Source organism: Hemiscyllium ocellatum, chromosome 4 (assembly GCF_020745735.1).
Source record: "Hemiscyllium ocellatum isolate sHemOce1 chromosome 4, sHemOce1.pat.X.cur, whole genome shotgun sequence".
Lineage (NCBI taxonomy): Eukaryota > Metazoa > Chordata > Chondrichthyes > Orectolobiformes > Hemiscylliidae > Hemiscyllium > Hemiscyllium ocellatum.
Window position 1 is genome coordinate 126,815,459 of NC_083404.1, and position 14,825 is coordinate 126,830,283.

At 41.1% G+C, this 14,825-nt stretch overlaps 1 protein-coding gene across 1 annotated transcript in view; it reads left to right on the plus strand.

Moving 5' to 3' along the window:
• The first annotated feature begins 1,736 nt into the window (after nt 1-1,736).
• Nucleotides 1,737-14,825, plus strand: part of vapal (VAMP (vesicle-associated membrane protein)-associated protein A, like) — an 87,943-nt gene continuing 74,854 nt past the window's right edge. The window contains exon 1 of the mRNA XM_060824482.1: nt 1,737-1,896. Within this exon, the coding sequence (XP_060680465.1) occupies nt 1,839-1,896 (58 nt within the window). The 5' untranslated portion in view covers nt 1,737-1,838. The remainder of the gene's footprint in view (nt 1,897-14,825) is intronic.

Here is a 14,825-nt window from a genome sequence, read left to right on the forward strand (position 1 = left end):
AAAACTGTACTGTAGATGTGATTTCACCATACCTTTTTCAAATAAAACGTCTCTTTGCAAAAATAAATTATATGCCAGGACACCTGGATCCCTTTGCACTCTCTCTCCATTAATGAATATACTGCTTTTCCTGCCAAAGTGAACAAGTCCACTTTCCCACATTATACTAATTTGCCTATTCAGCTAACCTACCTAAATTCCTTTGCAGACTTTGGCACAATGTACTTTCCTACCTGTCTATATATTAAGCAAATTTAGCTGCAGGGCATTTGGCCCCTTCAACCAAGTCATTGATGGGGACCAAAAATAGAAGTCGGGCCCTCCAGCGTTGATCTGAGGGAGAGGATGGGGGCATTCTATTTGTTACATCTTGCCTACCTGAGAAAAGAGAAAGTGGGACTGCAGGTGCTGGAGATCAGAGTCAAAGTCTGATGCTGAAAATCCACAGCAGGTCAGGCAGCATTTAAGGAGCAGTAGAATCGATGTTTTGGGGATTAGTCCATCATCATGATTCCTCGGAGGCCGCCTGACCTGCTGTGCTATTCCAGCACCACACTCTCCTAGCTGAGAAAAGCCCATTCACAAAGACTCAATAATGAGGAAGTATAACTTTCAGATGAAGGGCAGGAGAGTTGGAGGGGATTTGATAGTTTTTTTCCACTCAAAGAGTCGTGGAAGTTTAGAATGAGTAATATCGTGATCACGTTGGTGAGCACTTGAAATGTCAATTTCAACAACATTTAAAACAACGGGCCAAGTGGTGGAAAGTGGGATTAGCACAGAAGTGAGTTTATCTGAGCTGACCTGATGGGTATTGTATAACTCAAGGCCTAACGCTATTTGTTATGTCTTGCCTACCTGGGAAAAGAGAAAGTGGGACTGCAGGTGCTGGAGATCAGAGTCAAGGGTCTGATGCTGGGAATCCACAGCAGGTCAGGCAGCATCTAAGGAGCAGGAGAATCGACGGTTTGGGGATTAGTCCATCATCATGATTCCTCGGAGGCCGCCTGACTTGCTGTGCTTTTCCAGCACCACACTCTCCTAGCCGTGAAAAGCCCATTCACAAAGGCTCAATAATGAGGAAGTATAACTTTCAGATGAAGGGCAGGAGAGTTGGAGGGGATTTGATAGTTTTTTCCACTCAAAAGGTCGTGGGAATCTGGAATGAGTAACCTCATGATCATGTTGGTGAGCATTTGAAATGTCAAATACAACAACATTTAAAACAATGGGCCAAGTGGGATTAGCACGGAGGGGAGTTTGTCCGTGCTGACCTGATGGGTGTTGTATAACTCAAGGCCTAACCCTCGGTTTTGATTATGCTGGTATATGAGCCCCGGCAGAGACTGCAAACCGTGCAGGAAACGCTCCCTCCTTCGCCGTGCTCACAATTGTTACGAGAGGGCACTGAAGCGGATGAGTCTTGAACCTGGGGAAGGGGGGAGGGGTGGACCTCCTGGCTCAGAGGAGGCGATCGCTACCGCAGCGCCACACCAGCGGTCGATGAACTTTCGCCTTCCAGCAGCCACGCGGCCAACGGCACAGCGCACGCGCGCGCGTGCGGCTCAGGCGGGCTCACGGCGTCGCTGCTTGAGAGCGCGTGCGCCTCAGGCGGGCTCACGGCGTCGCCGCTTGAGAGCGCGTGCGCGCACGCACGCAGCCGGCCGCGAGCGCGTCGACGTCCTGCAGTGCCCGAGTGAGGCGGAGGGAGCGAGAGAGAAAAAAAATCAGCCCCTTTTACCCCTCCCCCCCCGCTCCTCCAGGAGAGGATCGGATAAGCGCCATCAGGCAGCAAAGTCTCTGAGTGTCAGCCCTTCCCCCCCCCTCCCCCCACGACAATGGCCAGACTGGAGCAAGTACTGATCCTTGATCCGCCCGTCGAGCTCAAATTCAAAGGTGACTGACGCTCGCACCGACATGTTATTTATTTATTTATTAATTAATTAATATTACTCTGCATTACACGGACCGGGTGAGCTCCTGTTACACGTTCACACTCTTCTTCCGTTTTCTTCACATCCTCCACCGGTGTGCGGCTGTGGCCCCGCCGCCGTTATTTGCCTCTCCCCGCTTTGGGTGGTTTGGGGTTGGAGGCGGGGTGGGCTGACCCCCACCCCCGGGCCCTCAGCATCTCTCTTCTCTCCCACCCACCGATCCCCACTCCGGGGGTTTCGGGGGATCCCCGGCCGGCTCCACTCCAATTTCCCCCCCCCCCCCCGGCAGGTCGCTAGCCGCAGCCGCCATTTTGGTAACGCGAACCAGGCCGCGCCTGAAGCCTCGGCTTCTTCGTGGTGGCGGTGGCGGCGGCTACCGGGCTCGGTGTGACTGAGTGTGCCGGGATTCCCGGGGGAGGATCACTCTTCTCGAAGCTTTGCTCCGAGGCCTGTTAGAGGGCGGGGGCGGAAATCAATCAGTTTATGCAGAGTGAGCCCCACGTCCCCCGGTCTTTTTTCTGAGCTTTTTGTTTGCTGGCCCTTTGGGACACACTGGAATCGGGAACCGGTTCTTTCGAGTAGGGAAAAGGTGCCTGTGTTCACCTCACAGCACATGGGATTCAGAGACTCAAGATTATTTTTTTCACCCAAGTTGCATCCTCCAGGCGTGTAGTAGCCGTGATCTATTTTCAGCAACATTTCTATGTGCACAGACATCCACCCTTATTTCAAAAACGTACATAAAATTGCCGTTTGTCATAGTGGAAAACAGTTTATTGAAATCTCATACAAACATAGATGACAAGGATTAGGTAATACTTGTAAAATTGCCGAATGGTTTAGTAAATACATATTTCTTACTAAGAGCTAGCCTTCTAAATTGCTACATTGATACATTAAATCCTTTCCCTATGTAATGGAATAGCTTTGCTTCGTGTGTGTTTTTATAGATATAGTTAGCTGAATTATGGCGGAAGTACAAGACATTTGAGATACTGGTTTTAAATATTTCTATTTCTCATTCTTTTACGTTTTAAGGAATGTGTTCAGACAAAAAGAAAACTTAAGGTTTAAGTACTATAATTAAGTTAAGGATAGCTAGATACTTTTGTGTTAGATTCTGAAGATTTTGTGATGCTGAGATAAAAATAGTTTCACTCAAATTTAATTTCAATTCCTGATGCCAAAGTTGCACCACAGCTGACTAAGAAGAACCTCAATATGCTGTGATCTGTTTGTTTAACTTAGTGTGATATTGCCTTGCTAGTCTCTTATCATAGAGCTAACTAGCTCCACCCAAAGTGCCAACGAGGCTGTTGGAGACATGACTGAGCTGCAATCTCTGCCCTTTGACACCAAGTAGATTATGTTTCTTAAGATCGCTAGTATGACATGATCTTGCGCTTTCTTTGGCTCGGCTTCATTCCAAAGAACAGATCGAATAAGTAATTTATGCTCTTTACCTTATTGCTGATTCCAGATGACATTTAAGTTTGAACTTTTAAAATTGTTACTAATTTTCAGACCAATATACTGTTGCTGGAAAGCAAGATAATATTTTGTCATAAATAAATTGCTGAATGTGTCAAATTTTGAATAAGGAGAAAAGGTCATTATCAATAAAGATGATGGGTAAAGGCTAAAAGGGATGTGACAAACTTCATTTGTCTTTCCAAATGTTCTGTTAAGAGCTAAAATGATTTTGAAATGTTTTATCCTCTTCATTGGTGGGATTATTGCATGTTTTTTTGAAGTTTGTGTGATCATGTTGAAGTTGTATTCAGCTTACCATGGTTTGGGATTTTTATTTCTGATTTTAAATAAATTGAGGAAAAAACAGTTTTAAACAAAGGAACTTAATTGTAATTAAATCTTATTACACTGAGTGAAATCAAAAGAATTGTACCTCTCTATGAAAAGTGTGGATTTTTAACTTTTATTTGACCTTAGGGTCTGGAACATGATAAGCTCCTGGGTACTTTTTCACATCTCTCCTTGTCACCATTAGCATTGGAGCTTCTTATTGGTGTTTGGCAATTCCTTTGATTTTAAACCTTGCTGTCTTTGATCATAGTCTGTCTAAAGGGACATTAATGTGGTGATAATGCTACTGAATGGATGAGCTAGTGATATGACTTCAACTCAATTTTCGTAAGTAAAAAAATCTACTTGAGGAAGTCCTCTATTGACTGTAGCCACAGCGAAGTCTCATGATATCAGGTTCAGCTCAGGCAAGGGCATCTTTGAATTTCCACCTTCTGTTCTTCCTCCCCTGAAAAATCTGTACTTCATGTTGAATACTAGCTGGAAGTAATGTTGAGGATATGAAGGGCACCAAGTGTTCTCTTGGTGGTCAAATTCAGTGACCATTTGAGCTTGGTAGCTCTGCTACTGTCTGAGCTCTTAAGGACATGAATGCTGTGCTAAGACTCTGATAGGCAATCTATGGAAACCCAACAAGTGACTAGAAAGAACTCATCCTCACACGTTTCTGTCACGATGCATTTGTCTCTGACAGCACGGAGAGAAATGACAGACGTTGTGTGGAAATGAAATCCTGTGGTTTTTGAATATCTTTTCCATCATCTGTCTGGCACTTTGACCATGTTAAACATGATACAACAGGCTCCACAAGTATCCCCACCCTCATCGATGGTAGAACCTAGGATGTCAGTGCAGTAGACCAGGATGTAGGATTTGTAAGGATTATCAGTCAGAAGTGCTGAACGGGTGATCCATCTTAGTGTCCTCCTGTGTTCCCATTTTAACATCTTTAGTCTTCTGGTCAATTCCTTATAATAACAATTGAACTAATGAAGTGCAGCAAAAGTTATGGATTGTTTTTTATTTGTCCATAGGATGTGAATATTTCTGGCATGGTCAGCATTTGTTGCCCCTTCCTAATTACCTTTGAGAACATGTTGATTAGCCACTTTCTTGAATGTTCGCAGTCCGTGATGTAGGTAAACTCATGGTGCTGTTGAAGATAAAATTCCAGTTATTAACCAGTGGTATAAAGAAATAGCAATATAGAACCCTAGCAGTATTGTGCCGATGGCCTGCATTCCAAAGCTAGACATGCCCTCCAGCCAATCTATTTTCCCAAGCACTGGTGTTTATCTGATAATGTTTCATTGCACTGAGATTCCCTGTCCACACTCATTCAACTCAGCCAATAACTTCCTAGCTCAATTGCCAACTAAGTAATGGTAGATGCTGTTAGCAGTCCTATCAGGAAGCACTTCCAGCAATAATATAATTGTGTTTAGTTTAAGTTGCTCCAAATGTGTTTCAACTTCAAAATTCCTTGTAGTCATGGTCCAAACAGAAAGTAGCTGATTTCTAATAAAATTCTTTGAGATGATGTGGACTTTGGCAGGGCCAGGATTTATTTCCCATCCATTGTTGCCCTTGAGAAGCTGTCAGTGAGTTGTGCCTTAAACTGCTGTAATTGATTTAATCAATATAAATATACCCATGATGCCATTATGGAGTGAGTTGTACAACTTTCACCCAATGACAACAAAAGAAAGGCAATATACTTCCAACTCAGGATGATATTAGCTTTGAGAGGAACTTTGAAGTGACGTTCCCTTGTGTCTGCTGACCTTGACCTTTTAGATGATCATGATCATGGATTTGAACGATGCTGTCTGAAAGATCTTTTTGAATTCTACAGTGCATCTTTTGTTGGAACACAGGGGTGCTACTGTGCATTTATGTGAAGAAATGAATATTTGTGGATATAGTGATCAAGTGGGCTACTTTGTCTGGGTGGTGTTAAGCAGCTTGTTTTGTTAGATCTGGCAAGTCGGGAGCGTTCCGTCACACTGCTGACTAGTTTATTGTAGATAGTGTACAGGCTTTGGGGAGTCAGGAGGTCAGTTATTGCTGCATTCCTAGCACAGTTTCTAGTCATTAAATACTCCCTCTCCCCAGGATGAGTGAAGGCCGTAGGTGACGTTGTACATTTTGTTTTGCAAGTCTGGTGAAGTCCTCAAGACATTTCATTGTGTTAAAGACATTACATGGTGTTGTCCAGGTCCAACCATTTTCAAATGCTTCTGGAGAGGTGGTGGCATAGTTATAATGTCACTAAAGTAGTAATCCATAACCTCAGGCTCATGTTTTGGGACATTAGTTATGCTGGGTTTCAACCTAATGGTGACATTTACATTCAGTAAAAAAAATCTAGATTTTAATGGCTAGCCGAATCGTGATTTGGCGATGCCGGTGTTAGACTGGGGTGTACAAAATTAAAAATCTCACAATGCCAGATTATAATCCAACAGGTTTATTTGGAAGTGCTAGCTTTTGGAGTGCTGCTCCTTCATCAGGTGGTTGAAGGAGCAGCACTCCAAAAGCTAGTGCTTCCAAATAAACCTGTTGGACTACAATCTGGTATTGTGTGATTTTTACCTTTAGCTTAATTGTGACCATCTATCCAAAAATGTAAAGACCCATTTGATTGACCATATCCTTTTGGGAAGAAAAGCTGCCATCTTTATCAGCCTATGGTCACTTGAAGTGGTTGGCCCTCAACAGCCCTCTTAGCAATTAGAGATGGGCAATAAATGCTGGCCTAGCCAGCAGTGTCCACATCCTATGAATTAAATCTTAAAAAATGATTTTCTACCATAAGGTCAGAAGTGGGGTCATAGAAATGTCATTGTTTAGGTACTAGGCAATTAAAAGCACTACAAGCAGTGAGGAGAACTATTTGAGGTGGGGATGCTTAAGAATTGCCGGAATTAGATCAACGCAAATATCTTGGAGGATTGTGGACTGGGCGGAAGGCTAGGAGGAAACTAGTGAGGAGTGTGTTAGAATTCAAGGTATAATTCAATCCAAATTCAAATAGCTTCCTACCAAACCATAGAATTGCTCTCTCAATAGAGAGAGAGAGAGATGATTGGTGCTCGTTTAACCAGAGGGTCACCACACCTCAGGTGAGGGGAGAAGTTGAGAAGAAAAATCCTTCATGTTAACTTGACCTGATTTGGAGATTGAACTCATTCTGATGACATCACTCTGCATTTTAAACCAGAAATCTAGCCAACTGAGTTAATTGCTGAGGAGAAAGTGAGGACTAGAGATCAAGGTCGAGGGTGTGGTGCTGGAAAACCACAGCAGGTCAGGCAGCATCTGAAGAATAGAAGAATCAATGTTTCGGGCATGAGCCCTTCATCAGCAATGGGGAGCAGAGTTTAGAGTGGGATTGAAAATAATACTTCAATCTTCATATTAATTGAAGAAAATTTAGACAATAATGGATGTTTGATAAACTGTCCAATTTAGTGACAGTGTGAGAGTTGAGAGGAGCTGGGTATTGTCTGTATGCATATGAAAACCAGTGCTTCACTTTTGAATGATGTTATCAAGAGTTACTACAGAGATGATGAATAGCAGAGGACCAAGGTTAGATTCTTGGAGTATCCCAGAGATAATGGCATGGAATGTGGACGAAAAGCTATTATAAGTAATATACTATAATTATTTAAGCCAGAACGGCAAACCCAACTAGCTGATCAAGTTGAGAAGCATTGCAGGATTTTGATGTGGTAAATTGTATCAAAGGGCTTCAGACAGATGGTAAAATATGATGATTGGTCGTAGTCGCATAGAATGTAACTTGTTCTTTTATTAAGAGATTAGATTAGATTAGATTACTTACAGTGTGGAAACAGGCCCTTCGGCCCAACAAGTTCACACCGACCCGCCGAAGCGCAACCCACCCATACCCCTAAAGGTATTATGATACTCTGGAAGTGCCAGAAACTTAGTTATGGAAGTAGTTTTTGCATGAAATATAACTTAAAAATTGATTATAAAGATCAGTATTTATTTAAACTCATCATAAACTCTCTGCTGCAGGATTGGTTGAAGCAAATACTACAGATTTATAGATTCCTTGGGAAAACAGTGGCCTTGTAGTATTATTGGTAGAGTATTAATCCAGACACTGAACTAGTATTTTGCTGACCCGGGTTCAAATTCTGCTTTGGCAGATGTTGGAATTTGAATTCAATAAAAAAAATCTGGAATTAAGAACCTACTGTGACCATGAAGGCATTATTGATTGATTAAAAATCCACCTGGTTCTCCAAAGGGAAGGAAACCCGACATGCTTACCTGATTGGCCTACATCTGATTCCAGACCCACAGCAATGTGGTTAACTCTCATCCGTCCTCTGGGTAATTATGGATGGGCAATGAATGTTGGCCTAGCCAGCAATGTCACATCCTGTGAATGAATTTTAAAAAAGAGAAATTTGAAAAGCATGTGAGGGAGATAGCAATGGAATGGTAGATGTTTTGATATAATATGATTGGGTAGAGTATGTGTATTCCATTCAAAACTGAAATAGACTGGTTGGACAGCCTCTTTTGTTCTGAAATTAGTTTTCAGCCCCTGATTGTGATTTTTAAATCCAGCTTACATGGTAATAATTTGGTTATTGCATCTTTACTTAGCTTTTTTTTAAAGCTATCTGTGTTCTTGGACGTGAAGAAATAAATAAACTTTAGACAGATTTAGACCCTGACTTGGTTTAATCTTCGCTGTCAAATAATCTGAAGCTATCGCTAAACACTGGAACATAAAAATCAAAACCAGAATCTTGCAAACATATGTTAGACATGAGCAGGTCATAAATACGTAGAGCAGACGCTTTGTGATCCTTGTTAATAAATATGTATAGCTCTATACTCTTGGCGTGACTGTCAGGTACACTTCTATGTCTGATACATCAATCAGATTTCCATTTTTTTTCTCCTTGTGGCTGCTGACTTCAGGTTAAAAGCATGAAGGATTGTGTTTCAGATAAAATGCTTATAACTTTGCTTTTAAAATTGACTTGTGTTTTGAAAGTTTCGTTCATTTCTCAATAGGAGAGCTTAATATGCTTTTAAAGTTCAGACTCAAGTGTTTTTTGTCAGCTGCAGGGAATTGTGTGTTGATTTCATCTTGCTATGCAAGCATCCTTTGCTCTTTTTTTGAGAGAAGGAATTGAGGCATGCTTCAGTGAAATGACAATATAAAATGAGTTGAATTTTCAGAAAAATACAGTTTAATCACAAAGTGCCATTTAATAAATGAAATTTGACTTGATCACATAATATGAGACCTGATACGCTACATAAAGCATACTGTATCTTTACTTTGAAACATTATACTTTTGCCAAAACAATGCCACATAAGATCGAGTACAGAATTTGTATGATGGTTGGCTTGCAGCGTCATTTGTGTGCTCAGAGGTGCAGCTTTAGGTGTCAGTCTGCGCAATGGATTCCGGTTCCACTGTTGTCAGACTTTGGATTCTGGTAGAACACTGGCAGTGCCCTCCAGAAGGTCCAGGTTCAAGTCAACCTGCTTCAGGGATTTGTCCAACCATGGAACATGTTCAAGCAGGTTGAAAAATAAGACTTATTTATTTGAGCTGTCACATAATGTCGATGTGACCTAAAGCACTTTATAGACACTGTTTTAATTAAAGCGTAGTAAGTATTTGTGATATTGGAAATACAGTAGCCAATTTGCATACATCAAGGCCGAAGGGAGGAACTGCATATCAGTTATTCTTTATCGTTGCTATTACTGTGTTAATATTTGTTAATTTCCTGAGCAACTTGAGTTAGTCTCCAACTGGTCATAGAAATTCTCTTATGTTTTTCCTTTTTTCCAAAGAACTAATTGGTCAAATATTACATCAGTTGTGTGTTTTGATCCTGTTGGTTTCCTGTAAGAACAAGTTTCAAGAAATAAAGCTATCTTTTTCTGTGGACAGCATTTCTCAAGGGACGCTTGTCTTTGTACTCATTAAGAAAAGCCTATCAGGCTTAAAAGTTCTTTTGTGATAACATAGGAACAGGAAAAAGCCATTCAGCACTTCAAACCAATTCTACCGTTAATTACATCATGCAATAATTTGTAACTGCTCGTTGCATTCATAATTAAACAGCAAATAAGAGCAATTGTAGGAAATTGCCCAGCTCAACATAATCATAACTGATCCTCTTTTGCAACACCATATGTCCATGCTCTGCCCATACACTCCATACGCAATGATACTTTTGGCCTCTAGAAATTATATTGTTTTCTTTAAACATATTCATGAGTTGGACTCCACAGTATTCTGGAAGGGCATTCCAGAAGTTTACACTGTTCTCGTTCCCCACCCAATGTTCAGAGGAAATATCATTCCTGTATGTATTCTGTACAACCCTGTCAGAATTCTTGGTTTCAATGAGATCCCTTCTCATTCTTTTAAATGCCAGTGAATATTGCCCTAGTCGATCCATTCTCTCCTATGTAAGAAACCAGTCATTCCTGAACTTCATCTGGTGATCCTTTATGGCATTCCCTCTGTAGCAACTATATGTGCACTTGGGTAAGTCTCAACAAAATCTTGTACTACTTTAATCCTATACTCAAACCCTGTTACAGTGAAGGTCAACGTACTATTTGCCTTTCAAACTGTTTACCGTAGCTGTACGCTTGCTTTCAGTAACTGGTGTACATGAACATCCAGGTTTCAATATTTTTTGATCTGTCATCATTTAACTAATGTTTTGTTGTTTTTTCCTGTTTGAAGTGTGTGACTTGATATTTGCCATGTTATTCTGCATATGCCATGCACTTGCCCACTCAATCTGACATCCTCTTCTTCACTGCACCTATCTTTTTGTAATCAGCAAACCTGGAAATGTTGCATTTGATTCCCTCATCAAAATTGTTACATAGTGAATAGTTGGGATCCAGCCACATCCTTGCTGCACCCCATTTGTTGCTGCTTACACTCTGAAAAAGACCTGTTTCTTCCTACTCTGTTTCTTGACTGTTGCAGGAGTATTATTAAACAAAATTCGATACAACAGGACACATGGTAATATTAGGATTGACAACTGTGAATTTTGTCGAAGAGAGTGCTTACAAAAAGTCTTAAAGGAGGAAAGGGAAATGGAAATATTTCGAAAGAGAATTCCAGAATTTGGAGACAGACAGTTGCCAGGAAGAGAGGACAAGTTGGTGGCAAGAAAGTGATGTTTGGGATGAAGAGCAGAGCTAATAGCTTTCTGCCTGCCCAATATTGGAGAAACTGTTTATCTGACTGTTTATACAACACTGTTAGGCAAGCAATGTTGAGACTGAGGTGGAAGAGCAATAGAGCTGCTGATTATCAACATACATATGGAAACTGATGCTGTGTTTGTGGATGATGATGAAGGGAAGCATGCAGATGGTGTAATGGAGGTAACATGATAGATATTTGGTACCACTGGAAGTAATGATACGCGAGTGAGCGTAAAATCCATTTTGGGGAATTCTCTGCTGTGACAGGATAGATCAAAATGAAACCAGACAATTACAATCCCATGCAGCAGGCCAACAGCAGAAAGACCTTGAAACAATATTTTAAGGAAACCTTGCACTTTCTGTACTCCTCTATGACAACCAATTTTTAGCCCTTGGTATCTGCCATAAGCTTCCTCCTGTTCCTTATCAAGTCGTCTATGCCCTATGACATCCAGGGTTCTCTGATTTAGTTGATCTATCTTTCACCTCTACAGGGTTATGTTGGGACTGCACTTTCACTCTTACCCTCTTGAGTGATTCCCACTGCTCTGAGATGGATTTTCCTTCTCATATCTGTTCTGAGACCATGTTGGCCAGATCCTGAAAATCGTCAAAATCAGCCCCCCATTCAGAATTTTTATTACTGGTCTGATTTTGTCCATAGATCTATAGAATCCTGACAGTGTGGAAACAGGTCATTCACCCAACAAGTCCACACTGATTCTCCAAACAGCGTCGCATCCAGACTCCTGCCCCTCATCCCTGAATTTCACGTGGCTAATCCACTTAGCCTGTACATCCATGGACACTATCAGCAATTTAGTATGGCCAATCAACATAACCTACAGATCTTTGAACTGTGGGAGGAAAGTCGATGTTACCTTAATCTGATTCAACTAAGACCAAAATGCTTCCCCACTGACATATCTCCCATTTGCCAGGCTTCTGGAAGCTTATTGCAGATGGTGAGCGTATAAAATTAGGTTTGCCACTGCACCTTCCCTTGAAGGACTTTATGCATGCTGGCTTAGGAAGCTCTCATGGTCACATTTTAAGAATTTCACCCTCTTGAAGTATTTTACACTTTGTCTATGAAAGTAGCTCATTCAGTACTAAATTGGCTTGAAGGTGGGAGGCAGAAGGTGATGATAGAGGATTGCTTTTTGAACTGAAGGCCTGTGACCAGTTGTGTCCCACAAGAATCTGTTGATTCCACTGCTTTTTGTCATTTACATAAATGATTTGGATGTAAATTTAGAATGCACAGTTAATAGATTTGCAGCTGACACCAAAAGAAGAGTAATGGACAGTGGAAAAAGGTTATCTCAGTACAATGGGACTTTGATCAGATGAACCAGTGGACTGGAGAGTGTCAGATAGAATTTAATTTGGATAAATGTGAGGTGTTGCATTTTGGCAAAGCAAACCAAGACAGGATCTACACACTTAATGGTAGTGCCCTGGGGAATATTGCCAAACAAAGAGACCTAGAGTCATAGAGATGTACAGCATGGAAACTGACCCTTTGGACCAACTTGGGGATGCAGGTGCATAATTCCTTGGAAGTGGAGTCACAGGTAGACAGGCTGATGAAGAAGACTTTTGGCATACTTTCATTGATCAGAACATTGAGTATTGGAGTAGTATTGTCATGCTGTGGCTGTACACTGCATTGACAAGGCCACTTTTGGAATACTGTATGTATCTTTGGTCACCCTTCTATAGGGAGGATAGTGTTAAACTTGAGAGGGGCAAAAAAGACTTAAAAAGATGTTGCTGGGAATGAAAGGTTTGAATAATAGGGACAGGCTGAATAGGCTGGGGCTTTTTTCCCTGGAGTTTAGACTGAGGGGTGTCTTTACAGAGGTTTAATAAAATCATGAGGGGCATGGGTGGGAGATTCCAAAACTAGCGGACATAGGTTGAAGGTGAGGGGGGCAAAGATTTAACTAGGATCCAAGTGGCATATTTTACGCAGATGGTAGTGCGTATCAGGAACGAGCTGCCAGAGGGGTACAGCTGCAACATGTAAAAAGCATCAGCTGGGTCTATGAAAGGAAAGGTTTAGAGGAGTATGGCCAAATGCTGGCAAATGGATCTAGGTCAGATGGGATGTCTGGACAGCATGGATGAATTGGATCAAAAGGTCTGTTTCAATGCTGTATGACTCTGACTCCAAGTTGAAATCCCTATTCTTATTATCCCTTATTTTTGTAGTTCTGAGATTTTCCTTCCTATCTCTCACTGACTATTAGGGACTCTATATTGCATCTTCAAAACGTGATGGTCTTTTTTTTTGAAGGTTGAAGTTGTGTCCATATTGCCTCACTTGAGAAACCTGTCAAGATCCTGATGAAGGGCTTTTGCCTGACATGTCGATTTTGCTTCTCGTTGGATGCTGCGCTCTTCCAGCACCACTGATCCAGAAGATACCATCTGTACTTAGGACGCTAATTGACTCTTTGATCAATATTGCAATACCACTTCCCTTCCAGGCCACACATCATCCTAATTTGGAAGTATATTTCCGTTCCTTCACTGCCACTGTTTCAAAATCCTGGAATTCCCTTCTAGAGGGCATTGTGGGTGAAACTAAAGTTCAAGAAGGCAGCTCAGTACCACCTTCTCAAGGGCAATTAAGGTGGACAGTAAATGCTGGCCAGCCAGCAATACCTATGTCCCATAATTTGATAACAACAATCCTGAACAGGTGACTTACCTTTTTTGTCAGAGACAGCATAATTAGGATAGAAGTGTTAGCAGTTGCTGTGGCAGTGTGGAAAATGGCCAGAAAAAAATGGCTGTTGACTTAATCAGCAGATGGTTAATTTGTTTTATCAGCTCTGTTCCGGAACATAGGGGCCAAAATCTTTGAGGTGATTTTCTGCATGAATGAGATATGATTAAATCTACTGGCAAGGATTAAGAATACAAGAGTTATTTTAGTGGCTGAATGTGACAATGCATTAAAAAGTTTTGTGGATTCGCAACTAGGAATGCAATCATTTTCAACTGATACTTAAGTGGAAAATTTGCATTTTGAGGTTGCAATGCCCAAGAAGTAATTTCTCATGAGGTAGTATATATTTAGTGATGTTTTACTTTTCTATTGGTACATTCTTTCTTCATAACTAGTCAGTTTAACGTCTTTGGGCATATAAATATTTTTAGCTTCTAACCTAGCTGCTTGGAAAACAGCATCGGAGTATTTATGTGATGTTTTGTGATTATGGTTGGAATTATCTTTTCCAACATGTTTGTAAGGACTTGAAAATTTCAATACCAGTGATTGTGATATTGCTTGCGTGGAGTTATAAGGACAATCAACTGTTTAGTTTTAGGAGCCAATGTATCATTTCACAAAGAACACATGCTGATTGAAAAATATAGAAATGTTGCATTCAACTTGCATCATAGTTTGTCAAAGTGAAGTGAGAGAATTGATAAACAGCAAGTTCCAAGTTGTTATCATCTTTCATTGTATGGGTTGCTTTCTCATTTATGCTGTGAGTGCATCTTTGTGCTGATTCCTTTTTGATGATGGATACTGGCTGCACTGTTCTATGTGCATCATTTGAATAGTTGAGTGATTTGAGAGGGGAGGTGGTATTGTTTTGATCAAGAGCTCCAGGCTAATAGTCAGTGGACCTGGGTTTGAATCCCACCAAAGTGAAATTTGAATTCAATAAAAATGTTAATGTCCTAAGAAGTGAGCCTAATAGTGGCAATGTAATCACTGTTGATTGTTACAAAAACCAACTGGTTCACCAGTGTGCATCAGGAAAGAAGATCTTGTCATTATTGTAAATCCATAA